The 24,166-nt window shown below is 44.2% G+C and overlaps 1 protein-coding gene across 5 annotated transcripts in view; it reads left to right on the top strand.

Annotated features, from left to right (window-relative positions):
- PTPRG (protein tyrosine phosphatase receptor type G) overlaps positions 1-24,166 on the top strand; it is a 698,698-nt gene that overhangs the window by 635,466 nt on the left and 39,066 nt on the right. For all 5 annotated transcript variants that reach the window (XM_013052481.2, XM_013052475.2, XM_004738287.3 and 2 more), the window contains 2 exons: positions 7,040-7,131; positions 19,466-19,557. In XM_013052481.2, the coding sequence (XP_012907935.1) occupies positions 7,040-7,131; positions 19,466-19,557 (184 nt within the window). The remainder of the gene's footprint in view (positions 1-7,039; positions 7,132-19,465; positions 19,558-24,166) is intronic.

The following is a 24,166-nucleotide window of genomic DNA, read 5'->3' as shown; positions in this document are numbered from 1 at the left end:
AATATGCAGCTGCAGCTCAGCCAACTGCCTGTTCTAGTCTGCCATTAGCATTTTGAGCTGCATGCTGCATGACAGAGTCCTTGTCACCCTGATATGATGATAAAGCCGTGGAGCTTAATTGGAAGACAGTGACTGGGCTTCTGACCCCTACACATCGTTCCATTATTTTTTCATCCCAGGTTTGTGGAAGATTCTAGGAATGGTCTTGTGGTCTTCTCTTGCGTGGGCCCCCACGGCAGCGAGGTGGAGGGCAGTGTGGTAATAAGCCGGGGACCCAGAATGAGAACAATGGGACCTCTCATCGCTTGTCAAAGGGATGTGTGCTTTGACCCAGATGTCTGTACATCTCAGAAACTGCTGGTCCTGTAAGCAAGGCTGGACATGCTGCCTTTTCAGGACCCTTTTCAATACACGGTGGTGCTAAGTGGAATTCCAGTATTTCCAATATTCAGCCTTCCCAGACCCAAGATCAGCAGCTTACTCTCAAAAAGTCTCTGTCACCTATTTCCCAGATTCTTGTCAGCAGGGCAGGAAGGGTTTTCAATTAAGAATGAAGGTAGCAAAGTTATCGATGTGAGTATCTGGGGGAAAAAAACTGAAGCAACAGAAATGAGTCTTTCCGTTGGACTTTGGTCAGTCTGGGGGTTCTGGGTTAAGGGTGTGTCAGATTCCTGGAAGGAGATGGGGAGGGAGAAGGGCAGGTCCAGGTCTAGAGATTTCTTCCTCCTCTTCCTCGTTGGCTGCATTTTAGTCTCTGTAACTTGAGTAATTACTGATGCTGATAAAATGCTGTCAGAGCAGCTGCAGTGGGGGAGCATTTGTCCATCTGTCTGTCTGTCTCTCTCTCACCCAGAGAAGCAGTTAAGCACCCCAGGCCTGTCCCGTGCTGGCTGTGTGCGTGCACACTCTAGTGGGGAGCTCGGAGAGCCGACACTGAGGGCTTGTGGATCCTGGTGGATGTATACTGTATTGATTGCTTTCTCTCCAGCACAGATTCCTTGGTGTTTGAAAAAATCTCTCTCTTCAAAATCTCTCCCTTAACTGAAGCAATAAGAGGTTATTTTTAGAAATTTTAGTTCAGGACCAAATGGTCATGACTTCATGAGTACCCACTTAATGTGTCCGTGGGCTGTACGCAAGTTTGACTGATCCATCCGTGTACGAGACCTCAGGCACCACACGGGCCTGGACCACGGATCATGGGGTTGGGCTTGAGACCAAGGGACTGCTGGCCAGAATCCGTATTGGTTTGATGAGCTGCTAGAGAAGGTATCCCACGTTATCCTCTTGACTTCCAGTCAAGCCTTTCCTAGAAGTCTTAAAATTTAAGAGCCCACGTTCGTTTTCTAAAAATGGATGAATGGAGAGTGATACAGCAAGTGTGTTTGCATTTTGCTCCTTAGAACTTTTCATGACATGCACTTATATCTAATAGGTTGGCCATCTTCGGTCAAGCACCAGAAACCCTTGGCTTGGATTTAGGATCTGTGTTATATGAAAAATGTATCCATTAAAAAATGTATACATTTAAATACATAGACTGGCATTCAATACTGAGAGGCAGGTTTTCGAAGAGAGGCATGTAAGGAGTGCACCAACTCAGAGACCAATAAATGCGCATCTCCCTTTTTGTTTGCCTTCTGGTCCCCACAACTCTTGAGTTGGAACTGAGGAAAATGACCTTGTGCCCACCGGGGTGTCTTTATTGTTCCTATTTAGAAGCATTCAGTGAATGTTTGCTGTAACTCTATGTTGATACTTCTTCAAGGGGATGAGTTTGAGAGAGCCATCTAACTCCGTGTTTTTCAGTTCCATTCATGTGGTGGGACACTTGGAATAAGGACATCAGAACATCCATGAGTTACTTAATAAGTAAATACAAGTTCAATTCCATGACAGAAACTAAAATTTAATTGGTCGGTAAGCAGAACTATCCACGAAGGTGACTTAAAGAGTCGCTTTGGGAAGAAAAACTTTCACTTGCGAAGTCTGTGATCTGAGGAGATAGTTCTCCAGTATGGGTGGCAGAAGATGATGCTTCAACTTCAGGAAATGCCATCCTCTTTCTGAGAACTTAGGTTCCAACAGAAACAGAGGAGAAGACCTTTCAAATTCTTATTTAAGTATATGAGATGCAGTTTATTTTTTACTGAATTTTAGAGGATTACATTAACATCCTTGAATTCTCAACTACGGTTTTTTATCCCATCTGGGACCCTATAAATTCTAGATGCTTAATTTTATGGTCACTTTCATGGTACGTGCCATCTGAGACTGTTTTGTTTCTTCGGTGGCTTTCCATTTCCCCTGTATCACTGCGCTTCTTAACCAGGGACAGCACACACCATTGTCCTTGGGGGAGTCTTTCCAGATGACACAGGCCTGTTCCCCAACCATGGAGCTGCTCAACTAGAATCACTAGGGGTGGGGTTCATCTAGCATGGGCGTTTTAAAAGCTCCCCAGACCAAAGAGATAGATATGTAGCTCACTGATAACCACCACTTGACTGAAACCTTACTGACTTGTGTGCTTATGTGTGAGGGAGAGAGAGAGAGAGACTGACTGACTTCAGGACCCTCCAATGTGAAGGTGTACCTAATTTAGGAAACTCAGTATCAGCAGAATCTGTTGCAAAGGTAGATTAAGGGAAGCAGAAGTAACCTAATTTGGATCATTACTAAGCTGGTCAGAGTCATTGGAAAAAATTGAACTGTTCTCAGTTCCCAAGGGAGACATATCGGTGGTCAGCAGAGGGACAATAAGGAAGGGATGAAAGAAAGGGGGAAAGGGAAGAGCATAAAACGTATGGGGGGCATCCAACAGACTGCAGTTGGTCATTTAACTTGTAAATGTGTTTTTCATTCCAAACATGGTGCACTTCATTGTTTTCTTTCCTTTTTTGAAGGTATTTGCTAAGTAAATGTTCATTGTAAAGAAGTGATCATTTTAGAAAAATGGCCCTTTATAATCCAGAATCTGTTTCGTTCAAGGGGCATTTTTAGAATAAGTTGAAAGCGAATCGGACCCGGGCAGAAATTTGAAATTGTATGCACAGTGACCCCCTTGAACATTTTCAGAAATCCTGTCCTCATTCTCCTGAGCTCAAAATGAGAGACAATACTGCCTCTTCAAACACATCACAGTGGAAGCATTTAGAGGCATGAAAACTTGTGTTTTCTTTTCCCTCATTTTCAAAATCCCTGCCTTTACTTGTTTATCCCTGAATACTGCTGAAGGCCAAAAACAATCTCTCGTGGGACTACTCTGAAAGGAGTGAGTTCAGACTCAGGGTCATGTTGGACCCTTGGACCAGCTGCTTTTCTTGGGTATTAAACCCACAGGGTCTAATTTGCACACAAAAGAGTTCACCTCAGTGTGGTGGGTGATAGTGAAAAGTTGACACCAAACCAGCATCTGGATCAGCCTCTCAGTCAAAGCAGACCACCAGGGGCGCCTGGGTCTTTCAGTCAGTAAGCCTCTGCCTTCTGCTCAGGTCATGATCCCAGAGTCCTGGGATCGAGTCCCGTGTCAGGCTCCCTGCTCCGCAGGGCGTCTGCTTCTCTCTCTCCTGCTCACCCTGCTTGTGTGCTCACTCTTTTTTTTTTCTTTCTCTCCACTCTCTCAAATGAATAAATAAAATCTTAAAAAAAAAAAAAAAAAAAAGCAGACCTCTGGTAATTAATGATTAAAGGGCTAAATATCTGACTATGTGAAACAGCCATAAAATGGAGGAGAAAGCCAGCATTAATGACTGTGTCAGTTCCTATTTGTTGTAAGTGAGTTAGTACAGTATGGTTTAATTTTGTTACAAACACAACAGAGAAGAGACTGTGCGTGTGTCTCCGTGTGGGTGAGATGGTGACAGGAGCCCCCGATGCATGTCCTCACTCCATTTTTGCTGTCCTGTCCTCCCCGCTCGTCCCATAGCAGCCAAAATGAGCGTTTGGAAGGAGACGAGTCTGACTGTGCCCCCCACTGACTGAAGCCATTGGTCAGCTTTCCATTTCCCGCAGATACCAGCGACACTTGTGGCTTTGGAGCTGCCAAGATCCGGCTCTTGGCCGCCCCTCCCCCCCTGCCTCCTGCCGCCCTTCCCTGCTTTACCTCTGGCATCCGTTCAGTTCCTGCAACGCGCAAGCTCACTCTGCTCTCCAACGAGCTCTTTGACCTGCCGGGATCTGTCCCTGACACCTGCCCTTGGCTAATCCTCTTCAGTCGGGTCTCCGCTGTGGTGACAGGCTCAGCCTGTCTTACTCTCTTCATGCCCCTTGACTACGTGAAATCAGTTGTTGACTTGTTGATGGCAGATCTTGACCAAGAGAAGCGCCTTGTCTGTCTCCTTGGTCACACTGCACTGGCCCCTCGTCGCAGATGTTGAGGGACAGTAATAAAAGAGGAAGAGCGTGGAAGGATATACTCCTCAAATGCCGATAGTGTTGGTCACTAGGTAGACGATTTGGAGTAACTAATTGATTGCTTTTCCTTTTCGTGCTTTTGTATTCCCTAATTTTTCTGCTGACATCATGTATTATGTATGCAATTTGAATGCTTGGCCGGGTTTAAGGAAGCGGCTTTAAAGCTTCTAGGCAGTTGCAGGGAGAAGGCATTGCCTGCCTGCTCCGTGCCGAGCGGGGGGTGCTGGATTGATGTTTGCTGAGTCCCCCGAAACCTTTATTCTGAGGGAAGGTGTTTCCCCAAAGTTCTGTAGGTCATTATCCACTTGAGTCCTTGTGTGGGAGGAAAGTAGGTTTGACCTGCACCGAGGTGCTGATGTGGAAAGCTGCGTCTCCCAAATTTCTGACCTTCATCTGCGGCAGTGCACTTTTCTCTGACAATCACAGGGTTATTTTGCTCCAGGGAAAATCCATTATACACAGCAGCACATGGCGCACTGGGGTGTGATGTGCTTCGGTACACGCTGCCCTTTTTCTTTTTCCCCAAAGAGAATGCAAAGCTGCTAGCTCCCCACATAACAGTGAGTGGATGGCATGCCTGCCTTCTTCCAGAAAAAGAATCGATGATACAGTTTATCCTTTCAAGAGTCACCTGACTTGAGCACTACCTTGACCAATAGCAGTTCTATGTACTAATAGCTTTATATATTAGAAATTTTAACAGGTGTAGGAGTTATGTCTTAAAATAGGAGACTTATTTGCGTGTGTGTGTGTGTGTGTTTTCAGCTAGTTCAAGTCTGACCTGATGAATTGCATGTCATTTGTTTCCGTGTTGGAGAGCACTTCTTTGGGCTACGAAGTTCCTGAGTGGTCCAGTATCTCAACAAAGGCAGGTCATCTCTAGCTACGACACTGGACGGTTAAGGTTGTACCTCACTTGTGGAGTTTGTCACCTATGTTTTTATTTGAATGCTACTTTCTGGAAATCCATGCAAATTTGAGGGAGAGAGGAATCCGAGATTAGAAAACTTGATGACTAATTTAGAAACAGAAAGAAGCTATTCCCTCAGACAAAATCATGTGTGTGTGTGGGGGGGGGGGTTCCACATGGATTTCCATCATTTTCACATTCAGTAGAAGATCTGGTTATTACCAGAGCCCTAAAACATTTTGTGCATTTCATATCCATGTAGCTTAAGTCAGACTGACTGACGTTCTTTCCAAATTTAGGTAAAGACAGCTAACGATGAGTGATGAAAACTTGTTTTATTATTTATATTATGAATGCCAGGCAATTCATGGGGGAGGGGGAGCATCATTTTCAGCCCTTTGCAAGAGCAGTCCTGCAAGACATGTGCCGAGTAGGAGTGACTTATGTTCAGAACCCCCTAATGGCATGGAGCAGCAGTCCAGATTGCTTCTAGAACAGTGCCCAAATGTACAATCGGTTAGAGCTGCTTTCCGTCTGGAAACAGGCGCTGCTGAAAGAAAAGTGCCGTGCCCAGCGGAATCATTGCAGGATACTTTGGATTAAATGAGCAAAGACAGCTCTGAAGAAAAGTTGACTTACTCTAGTGGTTGGAATGCAGCCCCCGGGAACAGCAGAGCTGGAGTGTGTCATCGGGGCTTGGTGTGGGGCGCCCCAGGAGCGGGCTGGGTCCCAGGGACACCGAGCAGCAGAAGGATGCCGCCTGCTTGGCTAAAAGCCCCAGCAGCAGGGGCAGCTACTGTGAAGCCCCTCGGCCAGATGAACAGGGACCCTTCTCTGGTCACAATAGCCATTCACGCTGAGCAGCCTCATTAAATATTCAGCCTGTGCTTCCGGCAGCTCATTAGGGCCGCAATGAGCAGTGACGTGGATGCTGGAAAGCCGAGGGCCAGCCGGCATCAGTAGGCAGAGGCTGAGTGAGCTGCTGATGGCTTTTCTGTGCACTGCGTGTCCTGTGATGACCAGTGTTTGCTCCCTGCTTTGCCTGAAGTCCAGGTAAAATAACACAGACAACAGGCAGGGGACACCTGTGAGCTCCAGGTTCTTCTCCCCATTGTTGTCTAGCCAGGGCCCCGGATTCTGAGGGCTTGCCCCCTCCGAGCCCTCCGACCCTCTTAGAGAGCTGTGTGTAGCTTTGGGGGCCTTCGGAGCACTGACAATGTGCTGCTATTGTGTACTTGGAGCTGTTTGATGACTGCATTTGGGAGGGTTTGAGGTGTGGTTTTGAACTTGGGGCTGGAGGTGTGGGAAAACCAAATGACTCTTCTTAATGGGTCAAATTTAGAACTATTGTGGGGTCATCCTAACAGTGTGTGGAGCCAGTTTTGCTCTGTGGATGCCAAGTTTTGGTGGATTAGAGCAGTTCACTAGTAAGCTTTCTCCTTTTAACTCTCAGGAGAGATATGGTATAATAAAATATATAATACATATATACATATGTATATATATATATATTTATATTCTTCGGCTATTGGGGATTCTTCCAATAGATGGAATATTGTCCTTCTTAAATCTTGTTACTTTTCCATGGGCTTGCACTCAGTGCTGTGTGGTATTTAAAGCTGGTAAAATCTGTGAAGGAAGAATGGGAAAAAATGAACTCCAAGTGTATTTCTCTGGTCTCACTGTTTGCATGTTTTTCTCTTTGCTGCACAGGAAATGTTTTCAGACAGCTCATTTCTATGTGGAAGATAGCAGTTCACCTCGGGTCGTCCCCAATGAAAGTATCCCTATTATCCCTATTCCGGGTAAGTAAGACACACTCTTCTTTCCAGCGGGCTAATCATTTTCCTCTTTTGTTGGTACTTTTGTGTGACACCCATGACAAAATATTATTTTCCTAGCCTTTGAAAGCTTGCCCTCAGAGATCCTTCCCTAAGGGGGATTTAATGAAATCTTTTCTTCTTTACATAACTGCACTGTGATGGAGTCCTCTTTTTAAGAGGAACAAATAGCTATGAGTTAATACAGGAGAGACTCACGGACAGGGAGGGGAAGTACCAGCAGACAAAGGGAAAGCAAAGATCATTTGCAGTCTTCTTGGACCGGGTTTCATTTTGATAGGCAACTTGCGCTTACTTTTTTTTTTTTTTTTTAAATCACAATTTGTGATAAGGTTTTCTCGAGGTTTCTCTTGAGATTCCTTCCTCTGCAAATACTTTATCTTCGCATTGGAAGTTTTGCTTCTTAGCAACTTGTGGGGAAGTCTAGGGATACACTCTTGGTCCAGGACTCATGTCATGGGTCCTTGGGTAAAAAAGGGGAAACACTCAGCTGGTGTTGGGGGTCGGGACTGGTTGGAATACGATGTAGTGTGGCCCGGCAGGTGCCGCTGAGAAGTTCGGCAGCTGGTTCGTTGTGGTTGATGGGATGTGGGAGCTGAAGACGGCTCCCAGCTTGTTCGTTTGGCGTCTCTGCCTTTTTTTGCCAAATCTGAACTTTCTTCCTGTGGGTTTCTTTATGTGCTGGTAAATATCTGTCTCTCAATATGTCCGACATCCACCCTCCTGACATTATTTTTTGGTAACCAGAAGCGCTGCTTTTCGCCTAGGGCTGCGTCCCACCCACCCACAGCTTCCCTCATTCTCCAGAAGGGTCTTCCCCGTCCGATATGCCATGTATTGTAGCTGTTGGTTTATTGTCCTCTCCTCCTACAACAAGAGCTTCATAAAGGCCAGTGGGTGTCTCCTTGGTGCTAGTTAGTCCCCGGCACATAGTAAGCATTCTTTAATCCTCTGAATAAATGAATTCATGTCAGCAAAGCATTATTCGGGTTCCCCAAAGGCTGTATCTATGAAGCTCAGAAGTATAGTCGTTCTCTTCATGCCACAGAATGTTTCTGTTGTTGAAAAACCTTCATGAGGGGCACCTGGGTGGCTCAGTGGGTTAAGCATCTGCCTTCGGCTCAGGTCAGGATCTCAGGGTCCTGGGATCGAGCCCTGCATCGGGCTCCCTGCTCAGTGGGGAGTCTGCTCCTACCTGTCCCTCTGCCTGTCGCTCCCCTTGCTTGTGAGCATGCCCTCTCTCTCTGTCAAATAAATAAACATTTTTTTAAAGATTTTATTTATTTGATAGAGAGAGATCACAAGTAGGCAGAGAGGCAGGCAGAGAGAGAGGAGGAAGCACGCTCCCTGCTGAGCAGAGAGCCCGATGCGGGACTCGATCTCAGGACCCTGAGATCATGACCCGAGCCGAAGGCAGCGGCTTAACCCACTGAGCCACCCAGGTGCCCCTCAAATAAATAAATATTAAAAAAACAAACCTTCGCTAGGTGCGGTTACGGTTGGGAAGTTAATTGGACCTTTATGTGTCAGTATATGTGAAGTCATTGGGTATTGGTGGAATTGGCCATGTTTTCTCCAATCTGGTCACCTTCTCTCATCAAAGCTTGTCACACAGAAACAAGAGGGGTAGCAGAAAAGCCTCTGGGTGAGTTCTTACTGGATCACTTCATGGCTGCTAATCCTTCTCCAGACAGATGGGGTAGGTTTTATGCTCCCCTTCATTCTTCTTCGCTGAGCCTTACCCTTGAGTCTTGGTGGAGGAAATCCCACTCCTGCTTTTGAAAGGTGAGGAAGCAGACAGGGATCCTCAGTCTTGCACTTACACGGAATAAGTAGTTTTGTCCAAGCTCAGGAGTCACGCACTAGCACGTGTGTGTAATCATTTTCCTCTTTGACACCCAGAGTATGTGTTGGCCTCTGGAAAACGCCCAGGGGCTTCTCTTTCCTCTGCCCTGAGTCATCTGACAGATACAGCTGGTGGGTACCTGTGCAGTTGAAATACATTTTAAAAGGTTAGATGGTGAGATACTTCTTGGGCTGTCTTTCCATTTTTCTTTTTTTCCCACTGGATGGGGAATCAGAAAACCTAGGATCTCACCCTGCCTCTGCTGTGAAAGCTTTGGCCACTGCCTTGACCCCTCTGAGCCTTAGTTTCCAGAATCTGTAAAGGAAACAGGATGCTTGATCTACCCACACTTGAGGCAGTGTTAAAACTCAGGTAAGGTGTTATGTGTAAAAGCATTTGGGAAACCGTAACCCAGAAATGTCCGTTGTTGAAGCTTTCCTTCCCAAATCACAGTATGGTTCATCCCAGTAGCTGTGGAGAATGAGCATTTGCCTGGTACTCAGGTTAAGATTGTCCCAAACACTGAACCAAATTTAGTTGGTGTGGCCCACCACGCCTTGCTCTGTGCCTTGAACTTGAAGATTTTCAGTTCACTAGAATCCTCATAAACTGCCAATCCATTGTGCCTGCTGTGCCACACCGCTGGATAGGTGTCTCTAGTGTTTTCTGCCTCATTTCCCATCTACCTGTTCAATCACCACCATAAATACAGGAGTTCTCCCCACCCACCCCCCTTTTTCCATGAGGCATATGTTCCATCACCCCCAGTGGATTCCTGGAACTTGCAGGTCTTACCAAACCCTGTGTATACTGTTTTCTCCTCTATATACATACTTGTGAGGAAGTTGAATTTATGTATCAGGCTCAGTAAGAGATTCACAATAATAACTAGTAATTAAAAGAGAAGAATTATAACCATATATTGTAATAAAAGGTACGTGTGTCTCTCTCAGAATATCTCATTGGACTGTCCTCACCATTCTTGTGATGGTGTGAGATGATAAAATGCCTATGGGACGAGACACGGTGAGGGGAATGACATAGGCATTGTGACGTGGCACTGGGCTCCTGTGGTCCTTCTGACCATACATGGGGAGGAGGGGCAGGGTCACCTGTGTCTGGACTACAGGTGCAGGTAACTAAAGCCCCAGATGAGGGGGAACTACTGTACCCACAACCCAAAGGCATTTCTGGAAATGTGAGTTTTTCCTAATTCCATACTCACTGGTAGTGTAAGTGTATGGAGAGAAAACTGCTCCGGACTCTCCACTGACTGAGAAATCCGCGGTGTTCAGCTGTGCCTCACTGGACATGGTGCAGCCTCGAATGAAGGAGTTGGAATCCCTTATGCAGTGTGAGGGTCAAGAACTAGAGGACCAAGATGAGGCCACTCTTCCTCTGTTTTCCCAGGTGGCACAGCCTTCACTGGGGGGAACATGCCAAGACAAATCAACTCATTTCACCCTTAACTGGGAAGAAGTTACTCTCCATGACCTTTCTTTAAAGATTTTTCAGTTTTGGGGCACCTGGGTGGCTCAGTTGGTTAAAGCTTCTGCCTTCGGCTCAGGTCATGGTCTCAGGGTCCTGGGATTGAGCCCCATGTCGGGCTCTCTGCTCGGCAGGGAGCCTGCTTCTCCCTCTCTCTCTGCCTGCCTCTCTGCCTACTTGTGATCTCTGTCAAATAAATAAAATCTTTAAAAAAAAATTTTTTTTTTCCAGTTTAATCCCATTCTCTCCCTTTTTCGGAAACAAACCCCCACTGACCTGGGTAATAGTCCCATTTGTAAAATATTTTGTCATTTATGATGCACTCTAACCATCCAGTGCTCTCTTTATTCTTATGGCTTCTTCTGGTTATTAGCATCCAACTGTGTCATGCAGAAGAAATTCAGTACAAGAAAAACACACTTTTTAACAAATTCATGGGCTGTTTTCACTCTGGTAAAGTTTTCAACCCTTTTCCTTAGTGGAGACCTCCTTGGGATTCTTCTGAATGATTTACCCTAGGAATTATCTCATTGTTCTTATTTCCAAAAATACGATATTTACAGACTTCATAGGGAGTATTTGTTCTACCTGCTAGAGCTCCGTTATCATTTTTTAAGATTTTTATTTATTTATGAGAGAGAGAGCAAGTGGGATCATGACCTGAGCCTGCGGCAGATGCTTTACCGACTGAGCCACCCAGGCGCCCAACCTCAGTTATTTTATCCTTTTTCAAAACCTAATAACGGGACTACTGGGCCTGCGATTTAACAACTTTTATCACTTGAACTCCTTTCCTATAACTGATCGTTTAAAAAAAAAAAGAGAGAGAGACACTTCCAGACCACTGCTCTAGTGAACTCGGAACCATTATACCGGTTAAGAAAGTTACAGATACAACAGGGCAAGTTTGAGAATTCAGGCACCAAACTGCTACAAAACAGAGCTTCTGGGTCATCCCTGGACTATGCAATAAGCTCTGTTCCGAGAACTTCCTTTACATTTAACCTTGTTTTTAGGAAACATCATCCTACAATAGATACTGAGCGTTTACTGACGCCATGGATTATTTTCACTACAGTCAGTCCTACAGAGACAGGTGCAGGGGATAGCCTCATCTTACAGCCGCAGAAACTGAGGTTCCGAGACCCTATTAATTCACCCAAGCTGATGGGAAGGGTGGAACTAACATTGAAATTCCTCTGTATGGCTTCAAAGCACAGATGCCTGGGAAATGGCTCTACTACCCCTTGGTCGGCTCTTCCGAAGGTTCTGCTATCTCAAGCCTTCAAGCCCCTCATTTGGATATTGATTCATTAAACCTGGATATTGATTCATTAAACCAAGACCTTTCAAATACATGTGAGCATGCCCTGTAGTTTTTTCCCCCTGAGTTCTTCCACCAGCCCTGACCTTTTGCCTCTCGGCTGAATTCTCTTACAGCCCTCTGAATAGTTTCATTATTCTTTTGTTGAAGTTTCCTCCTTACCAAAAACTCCTCTCTACCTCTGTTACCTAGTCCTTTTTGTTCTCTTACTTTCTAAGAAAAAGGCTCTCCACCCACCTATACTTTCCTTCCCTGTGCAAAAATAGGCACATTTCAATATGTGATTGAAATGACATGGGGAGAAATTTATAAATACGTTGAAACTTTTGGGTGATTCTGCTGTGGTTTAAGTGCAGAAACAGCTCTGATCTTCAAATTCCAAAGCACAAGTAGAATCAGTAAGTTACGCTAACTTTTTCAAAAGTATTATCAAATAGGCAAATGATTAAAGAGAGCTTTGCTAATTGATCACTCGGCCTTTGGAGATAGCCATTCATAGGAATTCTTGAGGAATTCTGAGTTATTAATTTTCCTGAATTGAATTGCTATTCAGGAGTTTAGAATCTTCAGTATGTTCTCCTGATTTAACATAGCAAAGACGGTCTTGTCAGAATGAGGACATTTTTTTTTCCTGATCTCACCTACACTTACGTAAAATGCAGAAGTGCTAGAGAATGTGAATGTGATGGCTAAGGCCGGGTAGCCACAGTAGAAAGAACTCTTTTTCGGATGCAAGAGTATTTATCCAACATGAAAGAAATTAAAGAAGTGCTTTTGAAGTTAGGTTCCAGTCACCATAGAAGTGACATCAATTCTGTCATCAGGACAATTTGGAGTTACAGTGCCTGCTGCATATATGGGAACAGTGGTTAGTTGGTTGGTTAGTTTTCCAGATAAGTTGAACTCTGACTTGTGCAGGAGAATGAAAGGGGCTTTGACTCTTAATCTATCACTAACAATTTTTCAGAATCCAATGTTCCATGGTTATAGATTCTCCATTGTTCCCCGGGAAGGTAAAGCATAATTGAATGCAATAACTTAGTGGGTCAGTCCCCTCATAATGCTAAGTAATACTTAATTCTGTGACATTTTTAAGATACTGAAGTGGTAAAACTGTTCCTTTAAGATCCACATTATTCTTAACATCTGCAAGTACTTTTAAAAATTTAGACTTTTCAGGGCACTTAAGCAGCTCAGTTAGTTAGGCGTCTGTCTTCACCTCATTCGTGATCCCGTGGTCCTGGGATCAAGCACACACCCGGCTCCCTGCTCATCAGCAAGCCTGCTTCTCCCTCTCCCACTTCCACTGCTTGTGTCCCCTCTCTCGTTGTGTCTCTGTCAAATAAAATCTTGGAAAAAAAAATCTAGACTTTTCGATCAGGAGATACCCATTTTAAAGGACAAACTTCAATAATACAATCATTGCAGTTACCGAAGTGTTATATACGTATGTCATTTACAAATTGGTTTCACTGCATTATAGTATTCTTTCAGACTTTCACTATATTACAGTTTTTTAAAATCAAAACTTAGCTCATGCAATTAACCTGATTAATGAGTATGTTGTATGGGTTTTTCCAAATGTGCATATTGTCAGATGCAGATGTCCTTAGAAATGCTTTTTTTGTGGAAATCAGAGGATCTAGCTTGCTAATAAAAGCATTACAAAACAAAATGTTGCTGCTAACCAGTAGCTTGGAAATCCAGAAATGATTCATGCCTTTCCAGCAGTTAAAATACATCTTAATAATTTGAAGGTCACTGGCTTCAGCAGGAGGCCAGCATATAAAGGCGTTTTAAACATGCAGTTTAAAACCCTTGGGATTAAACCAACCTTGTTGGCATATTTTATTTATACAGAGATTATCTCCAAAGGAGATTCATTGGTCTTTTGACTATAATGAAACCTTTTCTTTATTGACTTCATTGTGTCATAAATGAAAAGAGATTTCTATTTATGGCAGGAAATAAAATGTTCCAATCTCCACAACACTCCCTGCATCCAGAGAGTCTGATTTAGACAAAACTCTGCTTGTCATGCCCTAACGTGGAAACTAAAATCCCAATAATGTTCTTTAATTTTATGTTTGCTTTATCTTCCTAAGTGGACACAGAGGTATTACCAAATGCAGAAAGAGGCCTGAACTTAGCCTCTGGGAGCTGAGCAGGCAGGCAAGAAGGGACTGAGTTCCTGAAATCCAGGTCTGTCCACTAGAGGGGTGGTAAAGAGCCCAGTTGTGGGATGTGGGGGTGCAGGGGGTAAGGTCTGAGCAGGAGGGACTTGACCCAGGGACTGTGTTGAGAGTTAAAGGATCCCTCTGCTGAGAGACAGAATTGGCATAGGGTTGGAGGAACTACTGTGGGTTAAAGGAACTTCACAGAGCTGGGTGGCAGAGTGGGTGGGTGATGGAAGGCCCTCTGGAATGGTAATGGTAATTATATATGTACCCGCACTTGCTGGTATGGGTATTATCTTAAACAGATATGAAGCCAGTCATTCCCAGCATTAAGCATCTTGGCAGGAGGGTAAACACTTTAACACTTCATTTTACCTGGCATCATCAATGTGATCAGAATACCAGTGTGAATTTTCCAGGTTGACTGAAACTTACAGTTAAAGCCAAAGTGTATCATTTCATTCCTTTTAAGTCAGGAAGTTTCTTTAAAAACCGTGATTGAGGGCACCTGTGTGGCTCAGTTGGCTAAGTGTCTTCAGCTCAAGTCATGATCTTAGGGTCCTGTGATCGAACCCCACATTAGGCCTCTCTGCTCAATGCAGAGTCTGCTTCTCCCTTTCCCTCGGTGCGCGCGCTCTCTCTCTCTCTCAAATAAATAAATAATGCTTTTTTTTTTTTAAGATTTATTATGGTTTTCTGCCCTCTCTAACCACATATATTTAAATTAAGCTCTAGAGAGAGGTCAAATAAGGTAGAAGACACAAGGCTTTGGAGTCAGCCCAGCCCCACCACCTGATAAAGACAGTGGACCTTGGCCAAGCTCTTGGATCTCTTTTAGCCAGTTTCCCCATCTATAAAATGGGTAATCACAGCCCCAAATCATAGGGCCACACGGGTAAAGCAATTAGCACCCAACAATAAATCCTAGTTATCAAGCATTTACAAAATGCTAAGCACTCTTAAAAGTACTTTGGTCATCTGTTGACTCTTTGTAACTCTCTGTGAAAAGTCGTTATTATTCCCATTTTACAGATGAGGAAAGGTAATTACAGAGAGGTGAAGTCACACCACCAGGCCGTCTGGCTCTGGCTTCTCCACGTACACCATTGCCCCTAGGTGCCCGGCACAGAGGGTTCTTTCCACCATTGATAACAAAAATGACAGCTAGGGAGTGGGGGGAATGACACGTAGACAGCCTTACTGAGTGACGGGCTGAAGACGCGGCCACGGAGCTCTACAACGGGCTGAGCCCTCGGCGGCACCTCCCTGGGATTGATGTTCAAGAACAGCCTCAGCTGCTGAGTTTATTTGTTGTTGTTGTTGTTGTTTTTTCTAACAGCCAAAAAAAAAAACCAATAAAGTGAAGTTTTGCCCTTTCTGTTTATCTGTTATTCCTGAAAAGGAAGAGAAAGCAAAGTGAGCATGTGCAAGGAGCTTAGAACCCTAGACCAATATAGGGGGGATTTCCCTCTACCTGGCTCCAGATTGCAAGTACAATGGGGACGTAGCCAGATTCGGGAAACACTTTTCTCTGTTTTCTATTATATTTCTTATATGGTATTTTACTTGTATTGTATTTCTATGTTCTATTCAGTGTTTTCTATTTCTCTATTTTCAGTGCATCATTCTTTATTTTGTACAGTGCTTTATTTAACGTTCATCATCTTGAGCTCTTTTTTACCGTCATGGAATCTGTCACCATTGGTGCTTCTCAGTAGATGGTCACCCTCTGTGAATGCGCCTCTTGTGGTGCGTACAAACCAAAGACTGATTTCAGACTCCATCAGAAGTGGTACATAAGGATGGTTGACTAAAATAAAAGGCCTCTTATAGGTGAGGTTTAATTCTAACCACCAAAGGCTGAAATCTTGGAGAAAGTGTAACTAAAAATGTCAGATAACAATTTCACTCTGAAAGGTGCTAATTCTCAATGGACTTACCCAAACATCTTATACTGGGGTGATTTAAGGATAGCAGCAGGACTCTGATTTGTGCCTAATTCAATTCTTTGATATCTGAAAATTCTGTAACTAAAAATATTGGCACAAAAGGACACAGGAATGTTTTATCCAAGACACTCTGTTTAGTTAACCGAGATCCTCCATTTCATTCCTTGTTCTTCCTGGAAGTTGTGCTTGGAGAATGAAGACAAATTGGGTGTCCCAGTGTGGGGGGGCACAAGCTTCATGTTCAGTACACCAGGAGTCAGATGCCAGCTCTGCTTGCTGAGTTTTTGGTCACTTTGGACATGTTGCTTCCAGTTCCTTGTGTGTAACGTGAGGAGAACAATGTCCCTTACGCCTAGTTCTGGTGACGCTAAATGTAGGGAAAGCCTTTAGCACAGGTGATTCTCATTCTACTGAGTCTCTCCTGAGACCATTTCATTATATATCCTCACCCTCTCCCATCCAACCTGTAGTTAGTGAAAACTCTTCCTCTGATGCAAGCTCCTATTTTTTTCCTCCATCACTACGTTGGTAACGTTTGTTCTCACCTGAGTCCTCCGATCCATCCTTTTCGTGACCGGTGGAATCTGCACCGGGTGATTCTTGCTCACTCCTGCTGATGTCCATTGCTTCTCCAACACAAATGTGCCCTGGGGCAGAGACCACCTCCCTACAATCTGGCTGAGTCCTGGGTGCTCAGTAAATGCCTCATCTGGTAGTTTCCCATTCACTCTGACCCAGACCACAGCCATTCTCCCTTGACCTTGGGTGGCCAGCTTCCGCCATAGTCCAGATTTCAGTTAATGTTTCTGAGCTTATTTTCTCAACTGTGAGATGAGTAAGGAAATAGTACTTATCCCCCAGGGTTATTGGGAGGATTGGAGTACACACTAATCCATCTAAAGGGCATAGAAAGTGCCTGGCCCATGGTTAGTGGCTGCTAATAGTCTCTGTATGATAGAAAGATGATAGCATCTTTCAGATGGATGTCCCCTAACACCACAGGGTCTTTCCAGACAAAAACTGAGATCAGGTCCACAACACTGTCCTAATTGCTTGGCCGTCTGCTAGTTACGGTAATTTTATAATTAAATGGCTCATTTTGTGAGTAATTTAATAGAACTATGTAAGAGTATAACTATGAGGACTTCTTATTAGTCATAGCCTTATATTCATCTTAATATTGAAAAAAAAGATGTGTGACCCTTCAGCTTCATTTATCTTGATTGAAAGTCTGTGCGTTAACTGGGTAGCCTGTGGTGGTCAGTACCGCATGCATGTGTGTGTGTGCTCGCATGTGCACACGTGTGTGTGTCTGTCTGGTAGTTTTAAGATGTTACTATGGTGCCTGGAAACCCAGAGGGGTGTGGTTAGACTTCCTTGGGTAAAGAAGCTAATTGGAGAGACTAGTGAGTCATGTATTTCCATGATTATCGTGCTGAGCTCTGCTGGGTTTTTCCTGCATCTAGCCAGGAGAAGAGCAGGCAGACAGATTTCTGGACATGGATGGCATTACCTTGGATATTAGACTTGAGTGCTTGGCAGGAAAAAATAGGTTGTTACTCTGAAAACAATTTTTAGTGACCAGAGGTGGGCTTTGACTTTTAAAATGCCGTGTTTTTGACTTTGCAGAGCAAAGTACCTCTGAAGCTGATAGGTGTTTGCTTATTCTGAACTAGAGTCGTGTGCACCATAAATTTATTGGAATTTACAATTTCTAAGTTAATCATGGGATAAATGCTGCTCTTGGCCTATTGCGCTGTAACAATGTCCCCCTCAGAAACAGTGTCATCTTTGGTTCTAAATGTGTTGGGAGGAAACGCCACCGTCTATATGCTTAAGTGATCGCAGGGCTAGGTTGTGTCCCATCTCTCTCACTCAGTTTGCCTGTTGTCCAAAGAGGGGTTTCTTTGGGTTAAATCTTTTCAGGACTCCAATTTTGTACATATTAATCCTTCTCTCAACCTCGGATCGTTTCTTTGCCACTTGATCCGTACTGTAGCATTTGCTTACTTCTAAACATTTTAGGCGAAGTTGATCAGATAATTTCGGAAATTTTTCTTGAACTGTGCATTCTGCTCAATATTCTGGGGAAACGTTTTGGCTCCGCTCGCTTTGTTAATGCTGGTTACATCATTATGGGAGCTATAGAATTCTTGGGCGTGCAAAATGATTGCATATTCATGAACCTCTCCAATCCTGAAATATTTGTAAATAACTTGGCAATTTTTTTTCATAAGGTGGCCTATTAAAATGATTAGGTCTTTAATTGGTCACACGGAAAGAATGGGTGCTTATGGAGCACCATCTATTTGATAAGTAACATTTTTGCGCTAAGCAGTTTGGATTATGAACATATAAGTCACCTTCCTTAAACAAAGTATAAGAGATGCTATTTTCCGCTTAAGAATGATTCAAGTTTGAAAATGTCAATAGATGCAAAAAGCCACCCTAGAGCTTTGCTCTCTCGAAAGAAAGTAGAGAAGGAATGACATAGTCAATGTTAGCTGTCACCAGATGAAGAGAAATCAGATTGTCAGGCCTGGATCTATAACATTCTTGCCAAAGTAGGACCTCATTTACACATACAGATCTTCATACCCTTTGCTAAGAAAAGCATCTGTGGCAGTTTAGATGTTTGTGCGTTTGCCAAAGATCTTTCACTCTGAATAAAGTAAATGTCATGTCTGTTGTTTATCTCAAATTCAGCGGAGTATTTTTAAAGAAATATTTGCGGGGGAGGGTGGAGGGAAGGAGGTTGGGGAGCTCCGGTTAGTGGGGTGTGGCAGTTTTGTGGCCAGTCCTCCAATATCGGGTCAGATCCGGGGAAAATGCGCTCAAGATGGATACTTTGCGCTCATGAACTGCAAATGTCCTCTTGAAGTGACAACACAAGAAATTGGAATGGGGAGTCTTCCTGAATCTATACCTAGTCTGTCAACACCCAAAAAATCCAGTTAATTCAGTCAAAATGATTATTTGGCATCGCGTAGACACAGCTGTCTTGAACTAAAATTTTGAACACTTAAACATAGATGGCATTGTACCCGAAGCCAGCTGGTACAATGGCATCTCTCTGTAATTGTGTATAAAGATTGCTGCGACTTCAGAGACCGGAAATGGAACTTCATCGCTCCAAGTTCAAGCTGGACCCCACTGAAGAGCAATTTAAAAATAAAAATCTTAGGCTCTGATAAAATTTCTTGACAAATAGGTACCCTTAGGAAGTTCAGACTTTCAGTTAAGAGTATGATGTGGTAATTTAACGATGTAAATTGCCTTGAATATTTAAAAAAAAAAAGAATGTACTTTACCTAGCTCCTAGGCATTCCAAATCCTAGTAAGACGGAAAAGTAAAATACATTCTGAGACTTCTTGAGGACATCTGCTTCGGGTGATGCAATTCTGTCTACTCCTCACACAAATCAAATGTTTGTCTCTAATAATCCCTTATCGGTGTTACGTGTTCTATCGAAGTTTATTCTGTGTGACTCTGAATATCATTTTATCCCCACAGATGACATGGAAGCCATTCCTGTCAAACAGTTTGTTAAACACATTGGTGAGCTCTATTCTAATAACCAGCATGGGTTCTCCGAGGATTTTGAGGTATGTTTCAAAACTGAAAAGTAGTTTTCTAGAAACCTGACTTTTATTCTATAAAGATTTTTATAAACTTGAAATGAATCCACTCGGGCATAACAAAAACAATACCAGAAAAAGTTGGGAGATGGTTTTTTCTTTTTTTCTTCATACTTCTCCTTCTGACAGGCATTCTTTTACCCCAAAAAGACGAGGCAGGAAGGAGTTGGTTGCCCAGGTCCTACACGTGCGCTTCCAGAAAAGAACAGACTTAGTGGGAGAAATGAGGCAAGTCCCCAAGTTTTGTGTTCCTGGTAACCCTCCCTGGGACAGCAGCCCTCATGGCAAGGGTAGGCCTCGTCTCCCTGGGCTGCATGAGGTATGGAGGAGGCAGCACGTTTGCTGTCTGAGGAACGGGGAGCTGGCTCCCTAGGAGCAGTGTGCTTCCTTACCCCCGGACCCGTCGCCGCCTCCCCGATGGCCCGGCTTCCTCGCTTTTAAAAATGGAGCCCATGTCCCTGACATCCCGAAGTTGGGGGAACGTGAATGATGCCCGTCTTTGAGGGTGCCGGGTGACCTGTTCAGCCCCTGCAGAGGTGGATGGTGGCGGGCTTGGCGGCTATTAATCCGTGGAGGGAAGACGTGGGCGAACACAGCCCTGCGATTTTAAGAACTGTCGTGCAGGAAACAAGGTAGAGCGCGGCACGCACGGCCCTGCCAGCTCCGGGTTCCGTGCCAGTTCAGCAGTGACAGGGTGTCAATGAGGAGCTATTAAACAGACTGCCCTTTTCTTCACTGAGGCGCTTAACTAAGGCACATCTCTGGCAGCAAGAGTTCTGCCGAGGAGGCCAAGTTTTCATGGCAGCTCAGCTGTCTTCTAGCTTTGCGGGTGAGTCGGTTCCTTTCTCTCGTTCAGTCTTCCTTTAAAATGGATCCTTTAAAATGGAAATGACATGACGGGGATGTTGCTAAACTGCCCACCTCTTTTCACAAACCGGGTTTCGGGGATTAAGTGATGTCATGGAAAGGCGGCACAAGGAGAAATGAACACGGGACCGCAAGCCTCTGTCTCTGCAAATTTGGAGTCCCCGGAGGCCATCATAAAGGCAATTGTATTGACAGCCGGTTTTAAAGGAAGCCTTTCCCTTGGTTTTTTGTTTGTTTCCCTGAGCAAAACCGAAGCCAAAGGTGGGAGAGCAAAAGGGACCCGCTGATGTGTTTGCCAAAGTCCTGTGCATCATGGGACAGACACAAGCATGTCAAGTATTTAATGTGGCTGTTAGATGCTTACCAAAAAGGTGCCTATTCAAGTACAGAGAACATGGTTTAAAGTCAAACATTTTGTATTCATGAGGACAGCAAATGTGTGTGCTGTTGAAGTGATTTAGTTCAATTGACTGTTGGCTGGATGACTGAGCAAGAATATTGAGGCATTTAACAATGTTGATGGTATTCAGGACAAACATTTATCCTCTGGAGAACAGAATTTGATCAGGATGACCAAATGCAACTCCAGTTTCTCAATTATTTATGATTTGAGACCCCAGTGCTATTCATCACAGCTGGTTTTGACACCATTTAATTATTCAAAATAATCAGCTATACCTCTATAAACTCAATCTGACTTAAAATGGGCTTTGCTGCATCTAAACCAAGCCTGTTAACAAATTCTGGGCATCTGCACCCTATTTCTATCCTTAAAAAAAAAAAAACAAACACTGTGGCTAGGAGCTTTTGTCTCCTATATTGAACTTTATAGCTGAAGTCTTATTAGCGGTTGGTGAAGGGAGCGGCACGGGAGGGCTGGGACAAGGCAGGCCTTGTGCTGCCGCTGTTGTCATCTGACAGTTCCTCCTGGTCTGAAGGTGGAAAATCAGCGCTATTTGGAATGGAAGACTATCCTTTCTTCTGAAAAGAGCAATAAGGCAGCAACATAAAGGGAGGCATGAGACAGAACGAGTCCTTAATAGACTGGCCTCTTCTCTTTGAGGGAGATTTTGAAATATTTGATGACAGTAGTGGTATCTGTTTTTGGCAGCTCTACTGAAAAGGACAATGGGTAGCAGGCTATTTAAGAAATTATGAAGGCTCTTTTATAAACGAGATAGTAATAGGCTATAAAAAGAGCTCAGGAAAAGAGATTTTTGTGTGACTGAAATAAAAACAAAACTGAGGCACCTGGGCGCTCAGTCGGTGGAGTGTGTGACTTTTGATCTTGGGGGTTGTAGGTTTGAGTCCCACAATGGGTATAGAGATCACTTAAAAATAATTGAAAATCTTAAAAAAGTAGAAAAACAGAACATTCATTATAGCAGGAGAGTAGTGAAGTCAATCCCAGATTTCCAGATCTGTTTAAGTGGAAGAATGGTGGCCAGCATTTCCTCAGCCCTGCACGTGGATTGTTTCATTTGTTCCTCAGAACTACCTCAGAACAGGGTCCTGTTCTATGGTGCCCGTTTTACAGAGGAGGAAACTTCCTCCGTGGGAAAACTGAGGCTTTGGGTGGCTCAGTTTTAAAATGGCAGAAGTTAGGTGTTAAGCCCAGGCTCTCAGACTCAAGCCCCCATGTGTGACCTCAAGGCCCTCAGACTCTCATTAAAGTAGTGTCCTGTAGTGACCCGGATACAGGAAGAGGGAAAAAACCTGAGATGACCAGTGATTGTCTAAAACTGATCATGCAGCTGACAAGCCAGAGGTGGGGAGAGGGGGAGGGCAGGAGAGGAAATAAGGAAAAAAAATAAGGAGCCTCCCCACCCCACTAAAAATATTGGGAGCCCATTACATGATCTTTACAGCCTAGAGCCTTCCAGAGAGTTGAGAATCTGACTTACAAAAATCTTACACAACATCTGCATACAGGCCTCAAGTTAGGCAAAGTTAATCACTTCACCTTAAACTTAAAAATACTGTTTAACAATCGATGTGTGGCCATTAAGAGGAGAGAAAGGCAATTCAACTGACAGTCACCAAATACCTGCTATTCTGTGGACATAATACAAAGTACAGAGTTGAATTTGAGACCTTGCCCTCGAGGACTTCAGTTGGGTCAGGGTGGAGACCAGAGTGGGCGAAGCAAAGTACACGCTAAATATGGATAGAAAGTTCCGGAGGAGGTCAAAGAAGAAGAATTTCTATTTGCCCCCATCTTGTTTTAAAATCTTGGATGGAAGTAGAAAAAAAAAATGGTGAATAGCTGTCCTATTTTCAGAACTTTGATGCTTGGAGAAGAATGAGAAAAACGATTCACTGGTAATTTTGAGTCTTTGTCTAGAGGTGAGGCAGCAAGTGTTCTGTCCTTGTCAGATAAATGTTGGAGACTGTTAAGAGCTGGCAACATTATACCTCTAGCAGATTTTGCAGTCACTGGAAATAACATCAATCCTTGTCTCGGGATGGCGTTCGATGACTGTTCCCTTGGCTACCTGGGCTGACTCGAACCTCACTCTTCCCTGGCCTCCACAGCCCTCGTGCAGGAGTTTCCAAACAGTGCTAGCACTATCTTTCGAAAGGAGAGAGCTCCGAGGCCGTGTGGGTTGACAGAATTAACAGGCGGCAGTCAGGAGCATCACAAGTTGGAAGGCTGAGGGCAGAGACGAGGCCAGAGGTCCAGTACCCCTTGACGAGATCCTTTGGGGGAATCGCCTGGCTTATAATTAACTCTAGCTGAGCTAAATTTGGGCCAGTTGTTCATATTAAATCAGGAGAACAAAGCATTGTCCACCTGAGCCCATGCGCTCGAGGGATCAGTGGTCCCAATCACATTATGTAAGATCCAGTGTTCCAAGTTGCTGGTGACACATAATAGGATGTTGCCAGAAGGGGGGGCACGGGTTGTGCTGCATGAGACTGCAGCCTGCAAGATGGCAGAAAGGGACTCTAGTCTCTGTAACAAGATGCCAGTTAGGGTCTGAAATGTCTTAAAATTTTTAAACCCTTAGCCTGAAGAAAACCATAGTTGAGGTTTCTATGAAAAGTGAAGAGAGAGAGCCAAAATTCCTACAAATAGTGTACAAAAAATAATTGTATTTTATAGACCCGCTGCAGGAAATCCTACGGTCTTTTCAGAGAGCGTGGAGGTAAAACTGTCTGGGAGTGGGAAAGGAGCTGACGGAAGGTAGGATGGACCTTGAAAGCCTGGCTAAGGAATCAAGTTCCATCCAGAGGTTTCTGGAGTCAAAGCAGCAGCATTTGAAGACGTGGGGTGTGGCCGCAGTTCGTAGCCTGAGGAGAAGCAGGAAGATGGCCTGTCCCCGGTACCCAGCAAGGCCAGCTCTGTGTCAGTCACAAGGCAAACAGCAGGCCATGGTCATCACCTAAAGAGATCACCTTCAGTAGCACACACTGAGAATGTTGTCAATACTCAGTCTAACACGTGGTCGGTCACCTGGTCCCCAGAGTATGTTCTTCTCAACATCCTTGGGGAAACTGAGTAACCTGAAAGGTTTCCAGGTGTGTTTTGTTCCATCATGATTGCACATCGAGCCACACAAGGGTAGGACAGTAGGTCTCCAGGGGCCTTTTCCATAGCTTCTCACCTCATTGACCCCAGGCAGCAGGCGATTTCCCCCACTTGCTGTCCCAGGAATTGTGATTCTATCAACTTGCGGTGTTTTCGTTCAAGTTTTACTTTATTTTT

The sequence above is a fragment of the Mustela putorius genome, unplaced genomic scaffold (assembly GCF_011764305.1).
Source record: "Mustela putorius furo isolate JIRA1106 unplaced genomic scaffold, ASM1176430v1.1 tig00000095_pilon_pilon_pilon, whole genome shotgun sequence".
NCBI lineage: Eukaryota > Metazoa > Chordata > Mammalia > Carnivora > Mustelidae > Mustela > Mustela putorius.
Note: the sequence above shows the minus strand (reverse complement) of the source record. Positions and strands in the feature narration are given on the sequence as shown.